The sequence below is a fragment of the Macrobrachium rosenbergii genome, chromosome 33 (genome assembly GCF_040412425.1).
Source record: "Macrobrachium rosenbergii isolate ZJJX-2024 chromosome 33, ASM4041242v1, whole genome shotgun sequence".
Taxonomy (NCBI): Eukaryota; Metazoa; Arthropoda; class Malacostraca; order Decapoda; family Palaemonidae; genus Macrobrachium; species Macrobrachium rosenbergii.
The window spans coordinates 3267501-3287500 of NC_089773.1; the positions used below are offsets into that span (position 1 = coordinate 3267501).

Genomic DNA, 20000 nt, shown 5'->3' on the forward strand with positions numbered 1-20000 from the left:
AAGAATAATTTTCTGAGTCTTGACAACAGATATTTTTCCCTAAAGGAGAGATTGTAGGGTATTCAAACCAATGTCTTTTTTTTTTGGAAGTTTAGCTTGAAGGTCACTAAACTTAGTGAGGTTTCCATTTCAGCACTGTCTCTGTTGTGAGAGTTACCGTCAGTTGATGCCTGAACCCACCAATGCTCTGATATCTTTGTTGCTTCCATTAAGAGCATCACTGTCGCGTCATGTGCATATTAGGAGTTTTACTCATTGCCTCTCAACGTCAAATCTGTAGCTGGGACTGAACAATAAAATTTTAGGTTGATCATAACACTTAGTTACCTTGATTTTCACTTCATGGTCTTTTAAAATATATGCTGGCCTGACAACATATTTCTTTGATCAAGTTCATGACCAGCGTCGTATGTACCAGTCAGTGTATCCTACAAAATCTTATTTATTACAGAGCACCTGGCAGCATCCTGTCAATACCACAGCCTCTACCTGTCCCAGAATACCTAAACACTTCCTATAATCAACAGTGTCTTACAGCACTGCTCCAGTAGCAGTTTTACCAATTATGGAGCACCATATCACGCCCTTACAGTCCCTGAGTGTCTTACAATCGTCTATCAGTACTAAGCGCCTCTCCACATTCTACTTGTTGTGATGTCTTACCACATCCTATCAGTCACCTACCACAGAGTACCTTTCACAACCTAACGGTTGCAGAGCACCTCACCAAATCCTATCAGTTACAGGACATCTTACTATATCCTACTAGTTACAGAGCTAAATCCCACCAGCCTCATTGTCCTAGTACCTTCTTATTGCCACAGAGTATTCCAACATTCTTCTTGCCCCACAAGCTATTGAACACATCCTGTAAATTGCAGATTACTCAGTAACATTCTTCCTATCATGAACTATCTTATACCAATCACAGAATATCATACCAAATCCTGTTTATTACTGACTGTCTTACAGCATCCTACCACTCAGAGTATCCCATGATATTGCAAAATACAGAGCATACTTAATACTCATCGAACACGTTCTAGCCACATTCTACCTACAACAGTCTTCCAACATTCCACTAATCAAAAAATATCCTACAGCATCCTGCCCGTCACAGTCTTACCACATTCTATCGATTATGGTATGCCTTACAACAGCAACCAATCCTCTTGTCTCACTGTGTCCTGTCGGTTGGTAGGTATATTGCAATGTCCTGTCAACCAGATACTAACAAGTCTGTTGTATACCCTACTTCTCTGGTGCTTGTCTGTATGTTTCAGAAGATAAGACTATTAATAACATCTTTTATAACGACTATCTCTGGACAATTATTGTCTGTGTTAATGTTTCAAAGAAATGGTACAGATGAGATTTTATTGAAAAAAGACTTGGGGTTTTCTTTGCTGTCCACTCCACATACCCAAAGATATAGAAAGTTGACTAATATTTACAATATTTACTTTTAGAGTTTATCAAATAATGAATGGGGCCCATTGCATCACCTTCTAGAAGTAACAGCGAGCGCCCGTCGTACTTCAGGAACCTGTCGATGGGATTCCATCGAATCCTCTGATATGGAAATGCCTTTCAAAATAGTCTCGTGGCTAGATGTAGACACTGAATGAATAACCTCCAGCCTTTCAGAATCGTCCTGTTCTGAAACCTGGGGCTCCCTGTCATTGAAATAGAAAGCTTCAATCCCTGGAGACCAAGCAATCAAGACCAGTAGAGCGCACAGGGTAGTGAAGATGTTGGTCCTAAGATTGCTGGAAGTGCTAGTGTTACGCTCACCCTGAAGACCAGCAGGATGTTCTTCTGGGAAAAAAGGGGAAACCTCGTTTCATAATATATGAATTTTCATAGCAGTTCAGGAGGAGAACTGTATGATAATATGACAACAGGTAGAAAGGGTGTAACTTAAAACTGGAAGTTTTAGATATTGTTAGTGAACATCCCCTCTCTTATGTTCCTAACAGGACTTTGTTACTCAAGTACTAATGAATTCCTTGTGAATTCCAGGTTGCCAAAGGAATGAGGATAGTGAAGTTACGCTTGATCAGACTTTCTTGAAAAAAGAGACAAAGCTTTTATTTATGTCCATTATCACGGCTATGGCAGTTCTCATGGTAGAACAAGGCAAAAGATTAAAATATTGCGGTTGTTAGGAAAGGAGAGATTAATAAACTGTAGGATTTCTGATGAAAAACTTTGAGCCTAAACCCATACAGTATGTGCCCCAATTTCTTTAAATCAAGCTTACAATGTGCCTATTGTAGTATGGGAACCTCTTAGGTAATACTTTGCAATGGGTTACCTAGGCTCAGGCATGATTTCAGCATCACTTTTATGAGAATAAGTTCAAATTCAGAACAGTTCTTCAGTTTATCATTTCTTCGGAGATTTACTTGCCCCAACATTATCAATTTAATACTGGAATTTGAAGTGAAGTATAGTTTTACCGTCTCTCCTCTCCTTAGGAATTATACACCATTGAGTACAAGTGAGTGACGCAAAACCTTACCATCAGTAGCATCATCTAATGGACTCACCATTAAGTACGTGCAAGGTGACAGATGCTGCGTGCAGGTTGGAAGGCATGCAGGTGTAGTTCCCGCTGTCCTCTCTTTTAACCTTGTGGATGATGAAGGTAGAGGTGATTGACTCCGCTCCTGTTTGATTTACTGTCACCTGTGGAAGAAATAATCCATTTTCTTTATTAGTTTTGTTTTGAAAGTTACTTTTAAAACAAGGATAATTATTAACAGAATGTATTTACATTGGGGTATAAATACCATTAAGAGTGGTGTAAGTATAAGAAGCGGCAAAGGCATGAAGTCCTAACTTCACGTATTTTACAGATCATCCCAAAGCTCATTTTGTATTCCTACATAAGCACCAGTGGTAAGGATGGGATGGCCCTGAGATGGAAGACAGTAAATCTAAATTTGGTTTTTAGTACCCCTAGACTTTGTTACACTCATGAAAACAAATAAACAGATAAATACAGCATTATACAATAGAGCGATGAAAATACTTCCCTTGAGTATCTTCACTTCAGAGAACATTCTCATGGAATGGGACTCCTCACAGAGATGTGGATATTGAGGCTTGTGAATTTCAATGAGGTTTCAATGATACTTCAACACGCCTTTTCTATTTCCTCAGTGTTCCTGAACACTTCCTTAATTACTGCCTGTGTGTGGAGCTAATTCATCTTTTAGTTTTAAGCATTTGCTATTTTCTGTGAGGTCCTTTGTGCCTTGCCAAGTAGGCCTTCAGTTCTGTGCAAGTTTGCTTTGCAAGTTACACTCATTTTGGCCTCCAAGTGACAACAATAATAGAACAAGTACAGAGTGCGCCGAAGTCAAATTTCTTCGGCCCAGTCGAGTTTTCTGTACAGCATATAATCAAGGCCACCGAAAATATATCTATCTTTCGGTGGTCTCGGTATAACGCTGTTTGAGTCGAGGCCCATGAAACTTTAACCACGGCACGGTGGTAGCCTGGCCTACATCGTTGCCAGAAGCAAGATTATGGCTAACTTTAACCTTGAATAAAATCAAAAATACTGATGAGGCTAGAAGGCTGCAATTTGGTATGTTTGATGATTGGAGGGTGGATGATCAACATACCAATTTGCAGCCCTCTAGCTTCGGTAGTTTCTAAGATCTGAGGGCGGGCAGAAAAAAGTGCAGACGGACAGACAAAGTCGGCGCAATAGTTTTCTTTTCAGAAAACTAAAAAACTACAAGGTATATCCACATTTCTTCTGTTCATCAAGCCCAGGAACCAACCTCTTGCATCACCAGCCAAATGATATTTTGTAGAAGGTAGGTACCCAGGTTCTGGGCTTCCTGTCTCTGTCAGACAAGATCCATACCCTCCTTACTGTAATATAATGACTCACTCGTTAACTCATTACACCATGTCGCAAAAAGAGGAGCATAATGTTAAATACATAGTTTCTCTGCATCAGCTGTGATAATAATAATAATAATAATAATAATAATAATAATAATAATAATAATAATAATAAAATAAAATAAAATAAATATAATAAAAAACAACAACAATAATAATAATAATAATAATAATAATAATAATAATAATAATAATAAATAATGAATAAAAAATAAAAAAAATAAAAAACATAATAATAATAAATAAAAATAATAATAATAATAATGATGATGATGATGATGATGACCAATTACCAGTGTAATTGTCTATAAAGAATAAATTTCACAAGGGCGAAGAACATAACGAGTATTTAAAAGGTCACTGGCTGTGAATACATCAACGACTTCAAAAGTTTATTTTAATTCCGGAGAATTCAGCGCTGAACATCTGGGTGACTTTTCACTTTATTTCTTTTTAAATTGCTCCAGGTCCAATTCTCTGATAGTTTTGGCCCATGGACAAGCGCTGGGACCAAAGAGGTCATTCAGCGCTGAGAGAGAAATTGAGAGTTGAAAGGTCTGAAAGGTTTAACAGGAGGAAAAATTCAAAGCAGTTGCACTATGAATCAATTGTTAGGAGAGGGTTGAGGAAAGTAAGATGGAAGAGAGAGAATATGAACAGAGGTACAGTAAAATTAATGAAAGGGGACTGTATATTCGAAAAGGTTATCAAGGAAACATATGATTGGAGACTGATCCCCAATTGAAATGGTATTAAAATTCTGCTTGAACTGCTTACTATACTCAGAGCGATTTTTAATTCTGCTTTTAATGATATCTGCTAATGACTGCGAGCCGTTGACCTTGAAATAAGTATATCTCATAATCGTTTGGTCACATAACTAAAAGATTATAGTGGACCATAAAAGACTATAGTGGACCATCATGTCGATTTTCGTGAAGGGTGGAAGAAATGACGAAAGCTTAATGACAATAGTAATTAGCATTAGAAACCGTCATATTTACATTTGCGAACTGATGACCTCGGAATAAGTCTCTTTCGTAATCATTTGACCAGATTATTAAAGGACCACTGGGTACCCTCCTGTCAAAGTCCATGAAAAAAATAGTTGAAAAACTGTTTAGAAATCATGAAAGTTTAGGATTATATTAATTAGCATTCAGAACCGTATTATTTAGAGGAGACTTGATACAATGATTTGGAGATTTGCGTATACCTGCGGGAACAATATGCTTTCCACAAAGTGGAAAGTTCATACAGAGACTCAAATAGGAATTTTCAGTGTATTTATTGCTGATATAAGCAGTGATTCCCGCTTCCATCCAGCCTGGTGGCTGATATGTATATACTGAATTGAAGTCAATATAGAATTTAGACCAAAGGACAAGCGCTGGGACCTATGAGGTCATTCAGCGCTGAAAGGGAAACTGACACCCAGTAAGAAGGTTTGAAAGGCGCAACAGGAGGGAAACCTCGCAGCTGCACTAGGAAACAATTTTTAGAGAGGTTGGAAAGTACAGTAAAAGAAATGAGAGGTTGCAGCTAAGGGCCCTTAAGTAATGCCTACAGTGTACCACGTGAGGTGCACTGACAGCACTACCCCCCTACGGAGGGAGGGGAAATCTAACAACAATAATGTATTGGCACTGATCTTGGCCCTGACCCCCCCCCCCCCGGCTTCCATCCAGGCTGGTGGTTGGTACGTAGGGGTTAATCCCAATCCCGCCCCGGTTAATTGAATGATGGAAATGATTCCCCTGACCAAACAACTCCGCTTTAATTTTTCCCCGATTTTTTCCCCCATTCTCGCTGACGCAATGGCGATGGAGTTCGAATCTCCCTAACAGCCCTTTCCCAAGATTGACTATAAACATTTTTTCACAGCCGTGTTTGCCACGGTTCTCGGAAATGCAGCGGCGAGCTTTTTTTTTTTTTTTTCAGATAAACTTTTTTTTTTTTCGAGGGCAAATATATCTCATGCCGGACGAGTTTCATGGTAGACGGAAGTTTGGAAAGATTTTTTTTTTTTTTTTTTATAAATCGTTGGCTAATATTGGTCGACTAATGACTGCAAGGTGAAACAAACACATGGATGTTACGGGATGCGCCAAAGAGATGGATGCCGCGCTGGCATAAGGCCGGGAAAAAGAACAGTAAGAGCCGAAAGTTTCCTGGTGTTTTTCACGCAATTTTTACTTGTCTGTAAATTTGCTTTTATTTAGTCTTTGCGTCTTTATTTATTGGTGTTTTTGTAAGTGCAAAACAATACCCCCTTTCACAAAGATTTGTCTTCTCTCTCTCTTTTTGGTACGCGACTTTGTGAATTAGTAACCACTTTTGCTAAACATACATGATGAGAGCAGATGAATAATAATAATAATAATAATAATAATAATAATAATAATAATAATAATAATAATAATAATAATAATGATAATAATATCAAATATTATTATTATTATTATTATTATTATTATTATATTCTTGTGAATTAATAACCACTTTTATTAAACATATATGATGAGTGCAGATGAATAATAATAATAATAATAATAATATTATTATTATTATTATTGTAGCGTCTGTACATCCATAATCCTCTTAAACAGAGACGTCAAACGAAAAAAAAAAAGCTTTAATCATCACAAGGTGAGGATCATAATGACATACTTTTTAATCCGATTTGAGCCCTGTGTGTTTCCGTGGAGCCAAAAATACATAACAATAATGCTAATTAGCGCTTTCGCCAGGGGTGGAAATTGCCGCTGGATTTCAGTAGGTTTTAACTCCAGGTCTTTCTGGTTTTCACTGATGATAATAATAATAATAATAATAATAATAATAATAATAATAATAATAATAATAACAATAATAATAATAATAATCGAACAGATTCCCTAAAAACTATTTAGATTTATTTTTAAATATATTTGCAATCGTACATAATTGTGAATTTTTTTCTCCGATAATAATAATAATAATAATAATAATAATAATAATAATAATAATAATAATAATAATAATAATAAATAATAATTATTATTATTATTACTATTATTTTAGAAATGAAGTGGATTACTGTTTTCAATACACATTTACAAAGTATAACCGAAAAAAATCAATAGTTTGTAAAATCAGAAGAAAAAAAAACGAGAAGTCTTAAAATCATAATTAAATAAACGAAAAAGTTCACTCGAAAAAGAAGAGTCTCAAATTCTTAATTGTGACAGAGGACGGCAATTAGCTCAAGAAAATATTCAGACCTGAATGAAACAAGCAAAAAATGCGCCGAAGAAACAGGTCACCGAAAACAGATCTACCTTTCGGTAGTTTCGGTATAATGCTGTATGAGCCGCGGCTCCATGAAACTTTAAACACCGCCTGGTGGCGGCCTATCCTATATCGTCGCCAGAAGCACGATTATGGCTATGTTTAACTTTAAATAAAATAAAAAGTACTGAGTCTAGGGGGCTGCAATTTGGTATGTTTGATGATTGGAGGGTGGATGATCAACATACCAATTTCCAGCTCTCTAGCCTCGGTAGTTTTTATGATTTGAGGGCGAACAGAAAAACTGCCGACAGAATAAAGTTCGGACGGACAGACAAAGCCTCTCCGCAATTTTCTTTTACAGAAAACTAAAACTACAGAAGAAAATTGACAAAGAAGAATAAATATAAGTTAAATCTATCTAGAGGAAAGTGAAGTCCGACTCCCTGTATAAAATAGAGTAGCCACGAAACAACCCAGTCTCTGTAAGCTCTGTAATACCCAGATTAAGGCAAAATACAATAAAGAAAGACGAAAGGAAAAAAAGAAAAACCCCAAAGAGATAGATACAAATGGAACTAGCATTAGCTTTTATCTCGGCCATTTGTTTTTATGGCTTAAGGGGACAAAGCTTGACGTGTATGTATGTACATATATACATATATATATATGTGTGTATATATGTATGTATATATATATATATATATATATATATATATATGTATATATATATATATATATATATATATATATATATATATATATATATATATATATATATATATATATATATATATATATATATATATATATATATATATATATATATATAGAGAGAGAGAGAGAGAGAGAGAGAGAGAGAGAGAGAGAGAGAGAGATTTGCATGATTTTATATTCATCGTACAACCAACAACTAAATGCAAATTTATACATATGTATATACATGTACACATGCATACACATACGCATACATATATATGTTATATATATGTGTGTGTGTGTGTATTTCAGCAGACGCTAATATAGTTCCACAGGAGGCGAGATCTAACGTCCTGGTTTGGCGGAGGTCTGGGGAAAACGTGTGATGTAGGAGTATATAATAAGATTCTCAAAGTCAGAAAAAAAACAGAAGTTGGAAATTAAAATTGTAATCAGCTTTTATTGACTGAAAGAGCATATTTGAAGGAATTAGAAAAACTGTTTTTACTTTTTTTCAAGTTTGTTGATTTTTGCTTGTTTATGTTTTCGCTGTGTGTCGTTGTAAACTTGATCGTTTGTTTGTTTTGCTTGTGCCTTACTTGTGTCTCTGTCCTTGCGCGTTTGGTTCCGAGCGCATATCATGTTTGTTTCTTCGTACATGTGATCTTGCGTTTTCATCAGCTTTTGCAGCATAAAGCCTCATTCACATTATACCATCACGTCACCGACACATCACGTCACGTCACCGTCCCGACATCAGCCGTGCCTTGCATTCACACTATCCATCACAATCCCGTTCGGTTCAGTTCTTGCTCAACCTCAGCGACTCACAGAGGTAGCGTTATTGAGAAACTTCCATAAGCACCGTCACGTCACGTCACGTCACGTCACGTCAAAGTATTCTTTCCAAGAAAACGTGTCGTGATGTGACGGTGGATGACGCGTGCTTGATGGCGACCTGACGTGATGGTGTGAACATGTCCATTTGATTACATGTAAGAAATTCTCACGTACTTTGACGTGACGTGATGTGTCGGTGACGTGATGTTATAATGTGAATCGGCCTTAAGTGGTTCTTTTTAAAATGCTTGTGTATAATGCATGTGATCGCTTGTGCATCCGCATATGTTGGTTCGTGCGTGCTTGCGCGCATCTTTTTCATCTACACGCTGGCAACTCATTCAGCCTTTTTTCGGCTTTTGTCCACACACAAAACGAGGTTTATATTTTTATGCGCGGCGGCAGGAACCTTTCGGGATTCGTCTACCTTTTATGGATTCGGTATTCATCGAAAAGTGATTCACTTTTATGGATTGCTTCGTTTTTATATGACAGGTTTTGGTAAATTTATTTTTAGCAGGTATTTCATGCGGGTCGGTTCGCCATTTATTGTGGATAGAGTCGAGAGTTCTGGTGACATTTCGACTGCGGATGTCCATGGGAGATATATAATTAATATATATATTTATATTTATATACGAGTATATATTTATATGTGTGTATATATATATATATATATATATATATATATATATATATATATATATATATATATATATATATGTACAGTATATATAATACATATATATATATATATATATATATATATATATATATATATATATATATATATATATATATATATATATATATATATATATATATATATATATATGTAGAATCTACTGGTCACTTTTACCTGACACATATGTAATTCTAATAGCCACAATGCCTCTTAACTTCTCGAATTCTTCGCGCTTTTTGGATATGCTTGTAACTACGAAGCCGAAAGATCCAAATGTTATATATATATGTACTATATATGTATATATGTATATATATACATATATATATATATATACATATATCATATGAATTAAACCGACTGAATCGCCTACCCTTTACAAATTACATAACCTCATGTCAGAAATATTTGCGTAAACATTTTTTCTTTGATAAAGCAATTCCAGTTCGCCGGATGGTCAATGAAAGTGTATATAATATTTTTCCGTCTAAAAACAACGCAGTACTGGAAATAACCCGCGTAACTCAATTGTAAATTGACAAAAAAATGGAAGGTTCAGCGATACTTCAATGTAACTATATATATGTAGTAGAAGTTTATTTTTTAACAGAATAACTCTTGTTACAGCTGACATGGTTCTGACATCAATCGTTTTGTGGTGAGTTTTTTCCCTTTTAGTTCTCTGTAAAAGAAAACTGTTGCGCCGGCTTTGTCTGTCCGTCCGCACTTTTTCTGTCCGCCCTCAGATCTTAAAAACCACTGAGGCTAGAGGGTTGCAAATTGGTATGTTGATCATCCACCCTCCAATCACCAACATAACAAATTGCAGCCCTCTAGCCTCCTCAGTAGTTTTGATTTTATTTGAGGTTAAGGTTAGCCATAATCGTGAGTCTGGCAACGATATAGGCCATGCCACCACCGGGCCGTGGTTAAAGTTTCATGGGCCGCGGCTCATACAGCATTATACCGAGACCACCGAAAGATAGATCTATTTTCAGTGGTCTTGATTATACGTTATACAGAAAACTCGATTGCTCCGAAGAAACCTCGGCGCATTTTTTACGGGAGGAAAATGGGACAATAGGGGAGACGTCTACCCTCCTCCTGCAAACCTGTTTGTCCGCCCTGGGTGGGTGCGGGGTAGGTAGGGGAACGGGAGGGTAGGGGAGACATCCAGCCTCCTCCTTAAACTTGTTTGTCCGCCCCAGGTGGGGGCGGGGTAGGTAGGGGAATGGGAGAGTAAGGGAGACATCCCCCCTCCTCCTGCAAACCTGTATGTTCGCCCCAGGTGGGGACAGGGTAGGTAGGGGACCGGGAGAGTAGGGTAGACAGCAGTGCCGTTCCAGCGCGCGTAGCGCGCGCTAACAAGCTCGTCAGAAATAAGATAAGCACTTTTTTTTCGTGTTATGAAATCACCTCATCATCTGTTACAAAACTGCTTCGAGTGTTCTCTCTCTTTCTCTCTCCATATATTCTTGGGCACAGCTTACTCAAAACTCCAGCCAGCCAGGAGTGAAACTGGAGCACGCTTTGGAGCTCAAATTGGAGCGCTCCACTCTTTTGTTTTAATGAAAGTCAAACAACAGAAAACTCGAGTCTGACCAAACACGATGTTGAACTCTGTATCAAAAGCGCAGGATTTCTTTTCACCCATTGCCTCCTGTTTACTCTGGGTATTTATCCAGCACGATGGGACTTTTTTTTTTTTTCACTTCACCACTAGGATTTTTTTGTACCATGATGTCAATTTTTTTGTTCCAGGTGTGAAGTTTTTTCTCTACCGTTATGAATTTATTTTTTTTTTGTATTCATTAATTATAATACTAAGCTTTTTTCAAGTTTTTTTTCTTCTCTTCCACAAAGATTTTAATCTTTTTATATTTCTTAATTATAATATCAACCTCTTGCCTCCTGTTTACACTTGGTATTTATCCAGCATGGTGGGATTTATTTTTTTCATTTCACCACTCTGATTTTTTTTTGTGTTTTTGTACCGTGATGTTGATTTTTTTTAAGGTGTCAAGCTTTTCCCCTACCTTTATGAATTTAACTTTTTACTTATTAATTAAAATATTAAGCTTTTTTTCAAGTTCTTTCTTCTCTTCCATAACGAATTTGATTTTTTAAAATTTCTTAATTACAATACCAAGCTTTTTTCAGATTTCTCAGCCATGATGGAAATTCTTTTTACCTGTCCAAAGTTTTTTTCAATTTTCCACTATGGTGTCATATATTTTTTATAAAAACTTCTCTACCCTGATGGAACTTTTCCTGTTAATCCACCTTGATGGATGTTTTTTATTTCTCCGCCATGATGTCGGTTGAATGTTTTCTCTGTGTTGACTTAAAGATTTTCCTTTTTATCTGTATAACAAAAAAATCGGTTTATCTCCTCACAGTGATAGAATATGTATGTAAATGATCATGACGACGTAAAGTATTGATTAACCTATCAAATTATTCCTAACTATGTTTACTCAAATAGTCATTTGACCTAAAATATATTTATGTTTACTCAATCATCTGACCTAGAATATTTTTTGTTTACTCAAAAAATCAGTTGACCTAAAATATTTTTATTTGTTCACTCAAAAAATCACTTGACCTAAACTGTTTTTTATTTGTTTACTCAATCACTTGACCTAAAATATTTTTACTTGTTTACTCAAGTAATCATTTGACCTAGAATATTTTTATTTGTTGACTTAAATAGTCATTTGACCTAGAATATTTTTACTTCTTTACTCAAATAGTCATTTGACCGAAAATATCTATTTGTTTATCAAATTATTCATTCATTCATATATTTGTTTTCTTTTGTTCGACTTTTTAGTGAACACAGTGGAACGACATGAAATGTGCTTAGTTGTAGTACTAATAGTAGAAGTCTGCATACACTTACCTCACATGTATCAGCTCACAGTGTATAGTACGTTAAAACAACTCTGAGTACCAGCATGAGGTGCAAAAGGAGTGAAAAGGGACTTAAACGCTCACACTTACCCACATATTGGGAGTAAATAAAGTAAACATATGGGACTTAAACGCTCACACTTACCCACATATTGGGAGTAAATAAAGTAAACATATGGGACTTAAACGCTCACACTTACCCACATATTGGGAGTAAATAAAGTAAACATGAGGGACTTAAACGCTCACACTTACCAACATGTTGGGAGTAAATAAAGTAAACATGAGGGACTTAAACGCTCACACTTACCAACATGTTGGGAGTAAATGAATTAAACATGAGGGACTTAAACGCTCACACTTACCAACATGTTGGGAGTAAATGAAGTAAACATGAGGGACTTAAACGCTCACACTTACCAACATGTTGGGAGTAAATGAAGTAAACATGAGGGACTTAAACGCTCACACTTACCAACATGTTGGGAGTAAATGAAGTAAACATGAGGGACTTAAACGCTCACACTTACCAACATGTTGGGAGTAAATGAAGTAAACATGAGGGACTTAAACGCTCACACTTACCAACATGTTGGGAGTAAATGAAGTAAACATGAGGGACTTAAACGCTCACACTTACCAACATGTTGGGAGTAAATGAAGTAAACACAGAGGACTTAAACGCTCACACTTACCAACATATTGGGAGTAAATGAAGTAAAAATAGAGGACTTATAAGCTCACACTTACCAACATATTGGGAGTAAATAAAGTAAACATAGAGGACTTAAACGCTTACACTTACCAACATATTGGGATCTGTCTGGTCGAGAACCCTCTTGCCTTCACGGTACCAGAAAATGTAGTCAGGCAGCTGGACCACATCCGAAATCTGACAGTCGACCTGGACCTGGCTCCCTGACTTGACGAATCTGTCTCCGGGAGGCGAGATGGTCACTTTGGGTACTGTTGGCACGGGCGAGGGAGAGACAGAGAGAAAAGGAAAAGGTGAATAATTTTGTATCGTTTTTATTCTTTTGCTGACTTTTTCCTTTTTTTGGGGGGTTGAAAATGGGTGCATTGTTTTTATTCTTTTATTAACTTTTCCTGTTTTTTTTTTTTTGGGGGGGGGGTTGTTTAAAAGCGAGTAGTCAAAGCATCGTTTCTTCCAATTTTCAAAAAACTGCTTCTCTCATTCAATGTCATTCAGTGCAGTCTTATTGCATTTTGATTTTATTTGTCCATTTTAACTCTTCACGCTCTACCCATTATTCAAATGCAAACAACCCCAGGTGCCTTGTTAACATATCCCTCGCCCACAATTCAAATGCTTCCAACAACGAGTGCCCTATTATTCTTCTCGCCCACAATTCAGGTTCATTCAGTCTAGCAATTTCAGATTCATTCAGTCTAGCAATGTCACAGCTAATCAAAATTCAGGTCAGCGACCCAAAGAATTCCACACTCCAGGAATACGCCGATTTGGCAACTACTTCTCTAAATCGCCCTGGATATATCTTCAGTGATGGAAAACTGCGGACGTTCATTGTTCTGTTGCAGTGGTTCTCAAATTTTTTGGTATCGTTACCCCCGGGGGCAGTGGTGCGATAGATCACCATGACCCCTACTCCAATCCTCTTCAGTTATGTGAAGTTATAACACAAAGGAAAGAAAATATTGGAAGGCTTAATTTCTGAGACATTTTATATGTGAGAAATTAATTTCACTTTTACTGCAGTATTAAGAGATAAAGAATTTAGATTTTAGACATTATTCCTTTGACAAAACATTAAAATGAAAGCATAAAGCATTGTTCCTTTTATTACAAATTGGAATTTAGGTGCCTCGTTACCCCCCAGAAACGGCTTCATTAACCCCACAGGGGTAATTACCCCTAGTTTAAGAACCACTGCTCTGTAGAAACCAAAGGGGTTTGATTTTTTTTATGCAATCTGCATTAGGTTATAACGCGCACAGTCATACAGATATATATCAGGAAATGTTAATTACACGTATTTGAATAAGGCACGGATTATTCTCACTGACACAAACACGACGCGAAATTGAAATACTTGTACTTGCGTACTCCCATACATATTTGCTCGAAGGCTTCTATATGTCATCTTAATAATGAATGTGCATGATTTTATTGGTTCCTAATACAGATTTATGTTCATACTGCTATGGGATACATACACACATACATACACACAACACACCCACATATATAGTGTACACACACAAACAATATATATAATATATATTGTTTGTGTGTGACTATATATTTTATATATATATATATATATATATATATATATATATATATATATATATATATATATATAAATGTGTGTGTGTGTGTACGTATGTATGTATGTGTATGTATACACATGCATTTTTCATAATCATGTCTTAACTTCTCAGCAACCCCCAACTCTTTTTGGATACACTTATCTCTACAAGCCTTGTATCCAAGTGGAGAATAAATGAGGAAACTTCCTACTTCGGCGGCAGGGTTTGAAATTGGCCTCATTTATCTTCCTCTTGGATGGATGCTTGTGGAGATGATAAGAGTGTTCCAGAAGTTGGGAGTAGTTAAGGAGTTGCATGGCCGAGGCTAGTAAAAGTACATGTAAAATTGATTATATATATATATATGTGTATATATATATATATATATATATATATATATATATATATAAATATATATATATATATATATATATATATCTATAATGTATATGTATATATAAAGATTATAATGTATGTGCATGTATGTATGTATATATACAGTATATATATATATATATATATATATGTATACATATATATGCACATAAATTATGCAACAGATAACTGACAAAAGGTGACAAAATAAATGACGGTCTTAGCATATTTCAGCTTTGAAAACTCTCAGATATTAAAAAAAAATTTGATTATTAAAAAAAAAAACTGAAACTTGAAAAAAAAAACAATATTCAGGTACACTAACATCATTCAGACTGTCACACTTGATAGCCAAAATGCATTCAGTATTCCTTTGGCATATCTACATCACCTCTCCATAAAAATTTCACTCTGCAAATACACCGATCATTTTCATCGCATGAAGAGGCAACACCCCCAGATTACCCATGATTCAAACTCACTGACGACTCGGAGGCTGAAGAGCTGGCTCATCTTCGGCTCAGTGGATACCTGGCACTCGTAGAGGCCGGCGTCTCGCTCCTGCACGTACTTGATGACCAGGTTCCAGGTCTCCTGAGAGGTGGAGTAGTGCGACTCGAATCTCTCATCCCCGACGAAGGTGTACCTGTCCACCGTCAGGATGTCCGCGTCTCTCATCCGGACCCATGATACCTGAAGAAGGAGGAGGAGAGGAGGGTGAGAAAGGAAGACGGCGCTCACCTTGTTAATTGGGACTTCCTTGTGCGTCACCATCGCTGCGGAGGGAGAGGGATGAGGGAGAGGTGGGCATGGCTGGGGAGGAGGTCTGGAGAGAGAGAGTGAGAGTTTCATGTGGAAAGAGAAACAGTATATGAAACACACACAGAGGATATGAAACTTGTAAATGAAGAGAGAGAGAGAGATAGAGAGACTTTCATGTGGAAAGAGAAACAGTATATGGAACACACACACACACACACACACACACACAGAGAGAGAGAGAGAGAGAGAGAGAGAGAGAGAGAGAGAGAGAGAGAGAGAGAGGATATGAAACTTACACACACACACACAAACACACACAGAGGATATGAAACTTACAAATGAAGAGAGAGAGAGAGAGAGAGAGAGAGAGAGAGAGAGAGAGAGAGAGAGAGAGAGAGGATATGAAACTTACAAACACACACAAAGGATATGAAACTTACAAATGAAGAGAGAGAGAGAGAGAGAGAGAGAGAGAGAGAGAGAGAGAGAGAGAGAGAGAGAGAGAGAGAGGAATTCAATGGAAAGAGAGAAAAGATACGAAACACAGACACATAAAAAAAAGACAGAAAGAGAGTATCAAAGAGATTCATGTGGGATTAGAAGTGATATGAAATGCACATGCGGGTAGGCGGGGAGAGAGAGAGAGAGAGAGAGAGAGAGAGAGAGAGAGAGAGAGAGAGAGAGAGAGAGAGAGAGAGAGAGAGAGAGAGAACCTTCAAGCGGGACCCACATTTGTCATTTTAATGCGTGCATCTCGGAGGTAATGGGAACTGTATCTAGATAAAAAGACCAGAGAAATTTATCAAGAGACGGCAGTGGATTTTCCAGTGGATTTCGAAAGTTGTCTTAATGTTTCATCTCGACTGCGTTCTTCTGTTTCGTCTCTCTCAACTTTTTGTTTTTGTTTATCCGTTGCGTTTTAATTCTATTCTTCTTCTTCTTCTTTTTTATCTTTGTTTCTGTTCTGCGTTTTCCGGAAATGTTACTTTTTATTCACGCTTGTAGCTTGTCTTGATTTACTTTTCGTTGTGTTTTTATGTTTGTATGTTATTCACACACACATGTATATATATATATATATATACATATATATATGTATATATATATATGTATACATACATACATACATACATATATATATATATATATATATATATATATATATATATATATATAATTTGTATATGCACACACATAAATATATATAAATACGTGTGTGAGTTTGTGAATGTGTGCACGTATTTTCTGAGTAGCCAACTACCATTTTCCCCGTCATATAGCACGATCACAGTCGCTTAAATAGTAATATCTATATCAAAAATTTAATAAGTGCAATAACCAGAGTGGGGTCTTGGGCACGGGGCTAGCAACCTCATCCTAAAAACGAAAGCCAAGACCCTTTTCAGAATGTATATTTGTATTGTTATCTATCTTCTTTAAATACTTGTTTAAATCTTATTTTTTCATTTTTTCTGTCCACAATTGTGCATCTCTTTACGTCTGTTTATACTATGTGGAAGCTTGCACTTCAAGTTCATAACCCGACATGTTTGCTTCGAAATGTTTACAGACTTTTTGACTAAACAAAAAAAAAACAAAAAAATAGAAATAAAAAATTATGTTCGGTGCGTTGCGTATTATTGCTGAATATCCGCAACGGCAAATAATCTATCCATACACAATAGCTGTTCATTTGAACTGAAAAAAAAAAAAAAACAATCGCACAGAGGCACAGGGTTTCGACATAACTTATTTTGAAAACTAATAAAAGGTACACACACAGACAATCGGCGAGGCACAAAGAAAGTTCTTTGCTTTTTTCCTTTCAATTTATTTTCATGTGTTTTTTTATTTTCAGGGGGGGAAAAATGAGGTGAATTTAATTTTCACGGGTCGAATGGACCGTATTTGTGAAAATCTACATAACAAACTTCATAATAAAATCTGCAACAAAGGATATTTTAATCACCCCTTTTTCCAGTGGATCTTTTGTTTTTTTTTTTTTTTTTTGCTTTTGAAGGGCGTTATTTTCCCGTATTAATGAGGTAGAGATTTGATTCATGTAGGTCAAATGGGTCGCGAGCGTAGTGAACTTCGAGCTAGAAAGGCGCATTCAAAAAATGCTTTTATCTTTTCATTTCTTGTTTCGCGGGAGGGAAAATTTCCTTGAAAAACGGTAGGCTTAAGCTTTATCAGAGTAGTCCTTTTAAAAACATGGTTGATTTGGGGCAGGTTTAATATACATAAGCAGTGCATTCATTAAAAAAAAACAAGTTTTCTGTACAGCCGCTACAGCGTATAATCAAGGCCACCGAAAATAGATTTATCTTTCGGTGGCCTCGGTATAATGCTGTACGAGCCGCTGCCCATGAAACTTTAATCACGGCCCGGTGGTGGTCTTTTCTATATCGTTGCCAGAAGCACGATTATAGCTAACTTTAACCTTAAAAACAGATAAAAACTACTGAGGAGGCTAGAGGGCTGCAATTTGGTATGTTTGATGATTGGAGGGTGGATGATCAACATACCAATTTGCAGCCCTCTAGCCTCAGTTGTTTTCAAGATCTGAGAGCGGACAGAAAAAAGTGAGGACGGACAAACAGACAAAGTCAGCACAACAGTTTTCTTTAACAGAAAGCTAAAAGCAGATTAAGTAAATACATAGATTTTGCATTATAAATAAGAAGCAGAATTTATCTATATAAGCATTTATACAAAAAGAGGCCTATTTACTATGCATGATCTATATACTGTATTAATAAAACGTAAGTTGGGTGAAATGTTAAATATTCACCTTATTTCAAATTCCATCGAACCTGTCAAACTACCTCTTCCCTCATTTACTCTGCGGAAAACAACAATCTTCAGAACTGTCCTCCTGCTTTTGTGTTCCCTAATTCTTATAAGCTTCATTTCTAACGGGTTTGGGGAATATGGTCAGTTTTTTTTTATTGTGCTGACTTTGTCTGTTTGTCCGTCCGCACTTTTTTCTGTCTGCACTTTTTCTGTCCCCCCCTCAGATCTTAAAAACTACTGAGGCTAGAGGGCTGCAAATTGGTATGTTGATCATCTACCCTCCAATCATCAAACATACCAAATTGCAGCCCTCTAGCATCAGTACTTTTTATTTTAATTAAGGTTAAAGTTAGCCATAATCGTACTTCTGGCAACGATATAGGATAGGCCACCACCGGGCCTTGGTTAAAGTTCCATGGGTCGCGGCTCATACAGCATTATACCCAAACCACCGAAAGATAGATCCATTTTCGGTGGCCTTGATTATACGCTGTAGCGGCTGTGCAGAAAACTCGACTGCTCCAAAGAACTTCAGAGCATTTTTTTACTTGCTTTTAACTGACGGTAAAAACACGCAAACGACACCGTTCGAACTAATCGCGATTGGAGGAAGCTCCCAAATGAAACGGCCAATCAGAATCGAGACAGTGGCTTCAGTGATGGTCAGTTGTGATTATTCGCAGTCAGCTAAAACAAATAAAGCTATGGACTGCCTGTTCTATCAACCTCTGCATATATGAATGTATGTAATACGTGGTATTTAAATACATTTATTTTTTTGTATTGTGTTTTTTTATTCATGCAAAATGGAGCAGATTTCATCTATAAAAAAAACTGTCGACGATCTTTTTTATCTCGAAAAAGCGCGTACGAAGTTCCCAAACAAAATTCTCTATCGTAATGCATATGATGCCTTTGCAGTTTATCAAAAGGTCAGGCAGGCATTTCGAAACTGATATATTATATACATTTTTCACATAAGAGAGAGCCCGCTACTATTGCTATTACGATGCGTATATGTATCTAACCTAAAAAAAAAATTATCAAATTAAAACGCGAGGTTCTGTTGGAAACGATATTAATATTAATAAAAATATGAAACTGGAAAGATATAAAAGAATACAAACGCTTAGCCAGTCAGTAACAAAAGTAATATAAATCATCAAAAAAAGTTATATGTTTACACACAACTTTGTTCACAAAAAAGGGGGGGGGGCGGGGGGGAATGCAAGCCAGGAAAAACAAAAGCAATGACGCAGAGACATTTTCCAGGCAAATTCATTTGTTTAACAGCCCATGAATATAAACATTTCAGTCATATTTTGAACACTCATATTTTTTCCTCCTATACCAATTCATTTGCAGTCTCAATGGGCATTTCAAAACTGATTGTGTGTCCCCTGCGTGCTCATGAAATGCCACTTTGCAATTGTCTTATTTTATC

The 20000-nt window shown here is 36.5% G+C and overlaps 1 protein-coding gene across 3 annotated transcripts in view; it reads right to left on the reverse strand.

Moving 5' to 3' along the window:
* Window positions 1–20000, reverse strand: part of LOC136855809 (lachesin-like) — a 133053-nt gene that overhangs the window by 4064 nt on the left and 108989 nt on the right. Inside the window, exons 3-6 of one of the 3 annotated variants that reach the window (XM_067133164.1) lie at window positions 15481–15691; window positions 13137–13297; window positions 2553–2691; window positions 1–1818 (exon numbers count right to left, since the gene is read on the reverse strand). The exon at window positions 1–1818 is cut by the window's left edge and continues 1420 nt beyond it. In XM_067133164.1, coding sequence (XP_066989265.1) covers window positions 1502–1818; window positions 2553–2691; window positions 13137–13297; window positions 15481–15691 — 828 coding nt within the window. In that variant the 3' untranslated portion in view covers window positions 1–1501. The remainder of the gene's footprint in view (window positions 1819–2552; window positions 2692–13136; window positions 13298–15480; window positions 15692–20000) is intronic. The other 2 variants (XM_067133165.1, XM_067133166.1) reach the window with 2 other exon arrangements.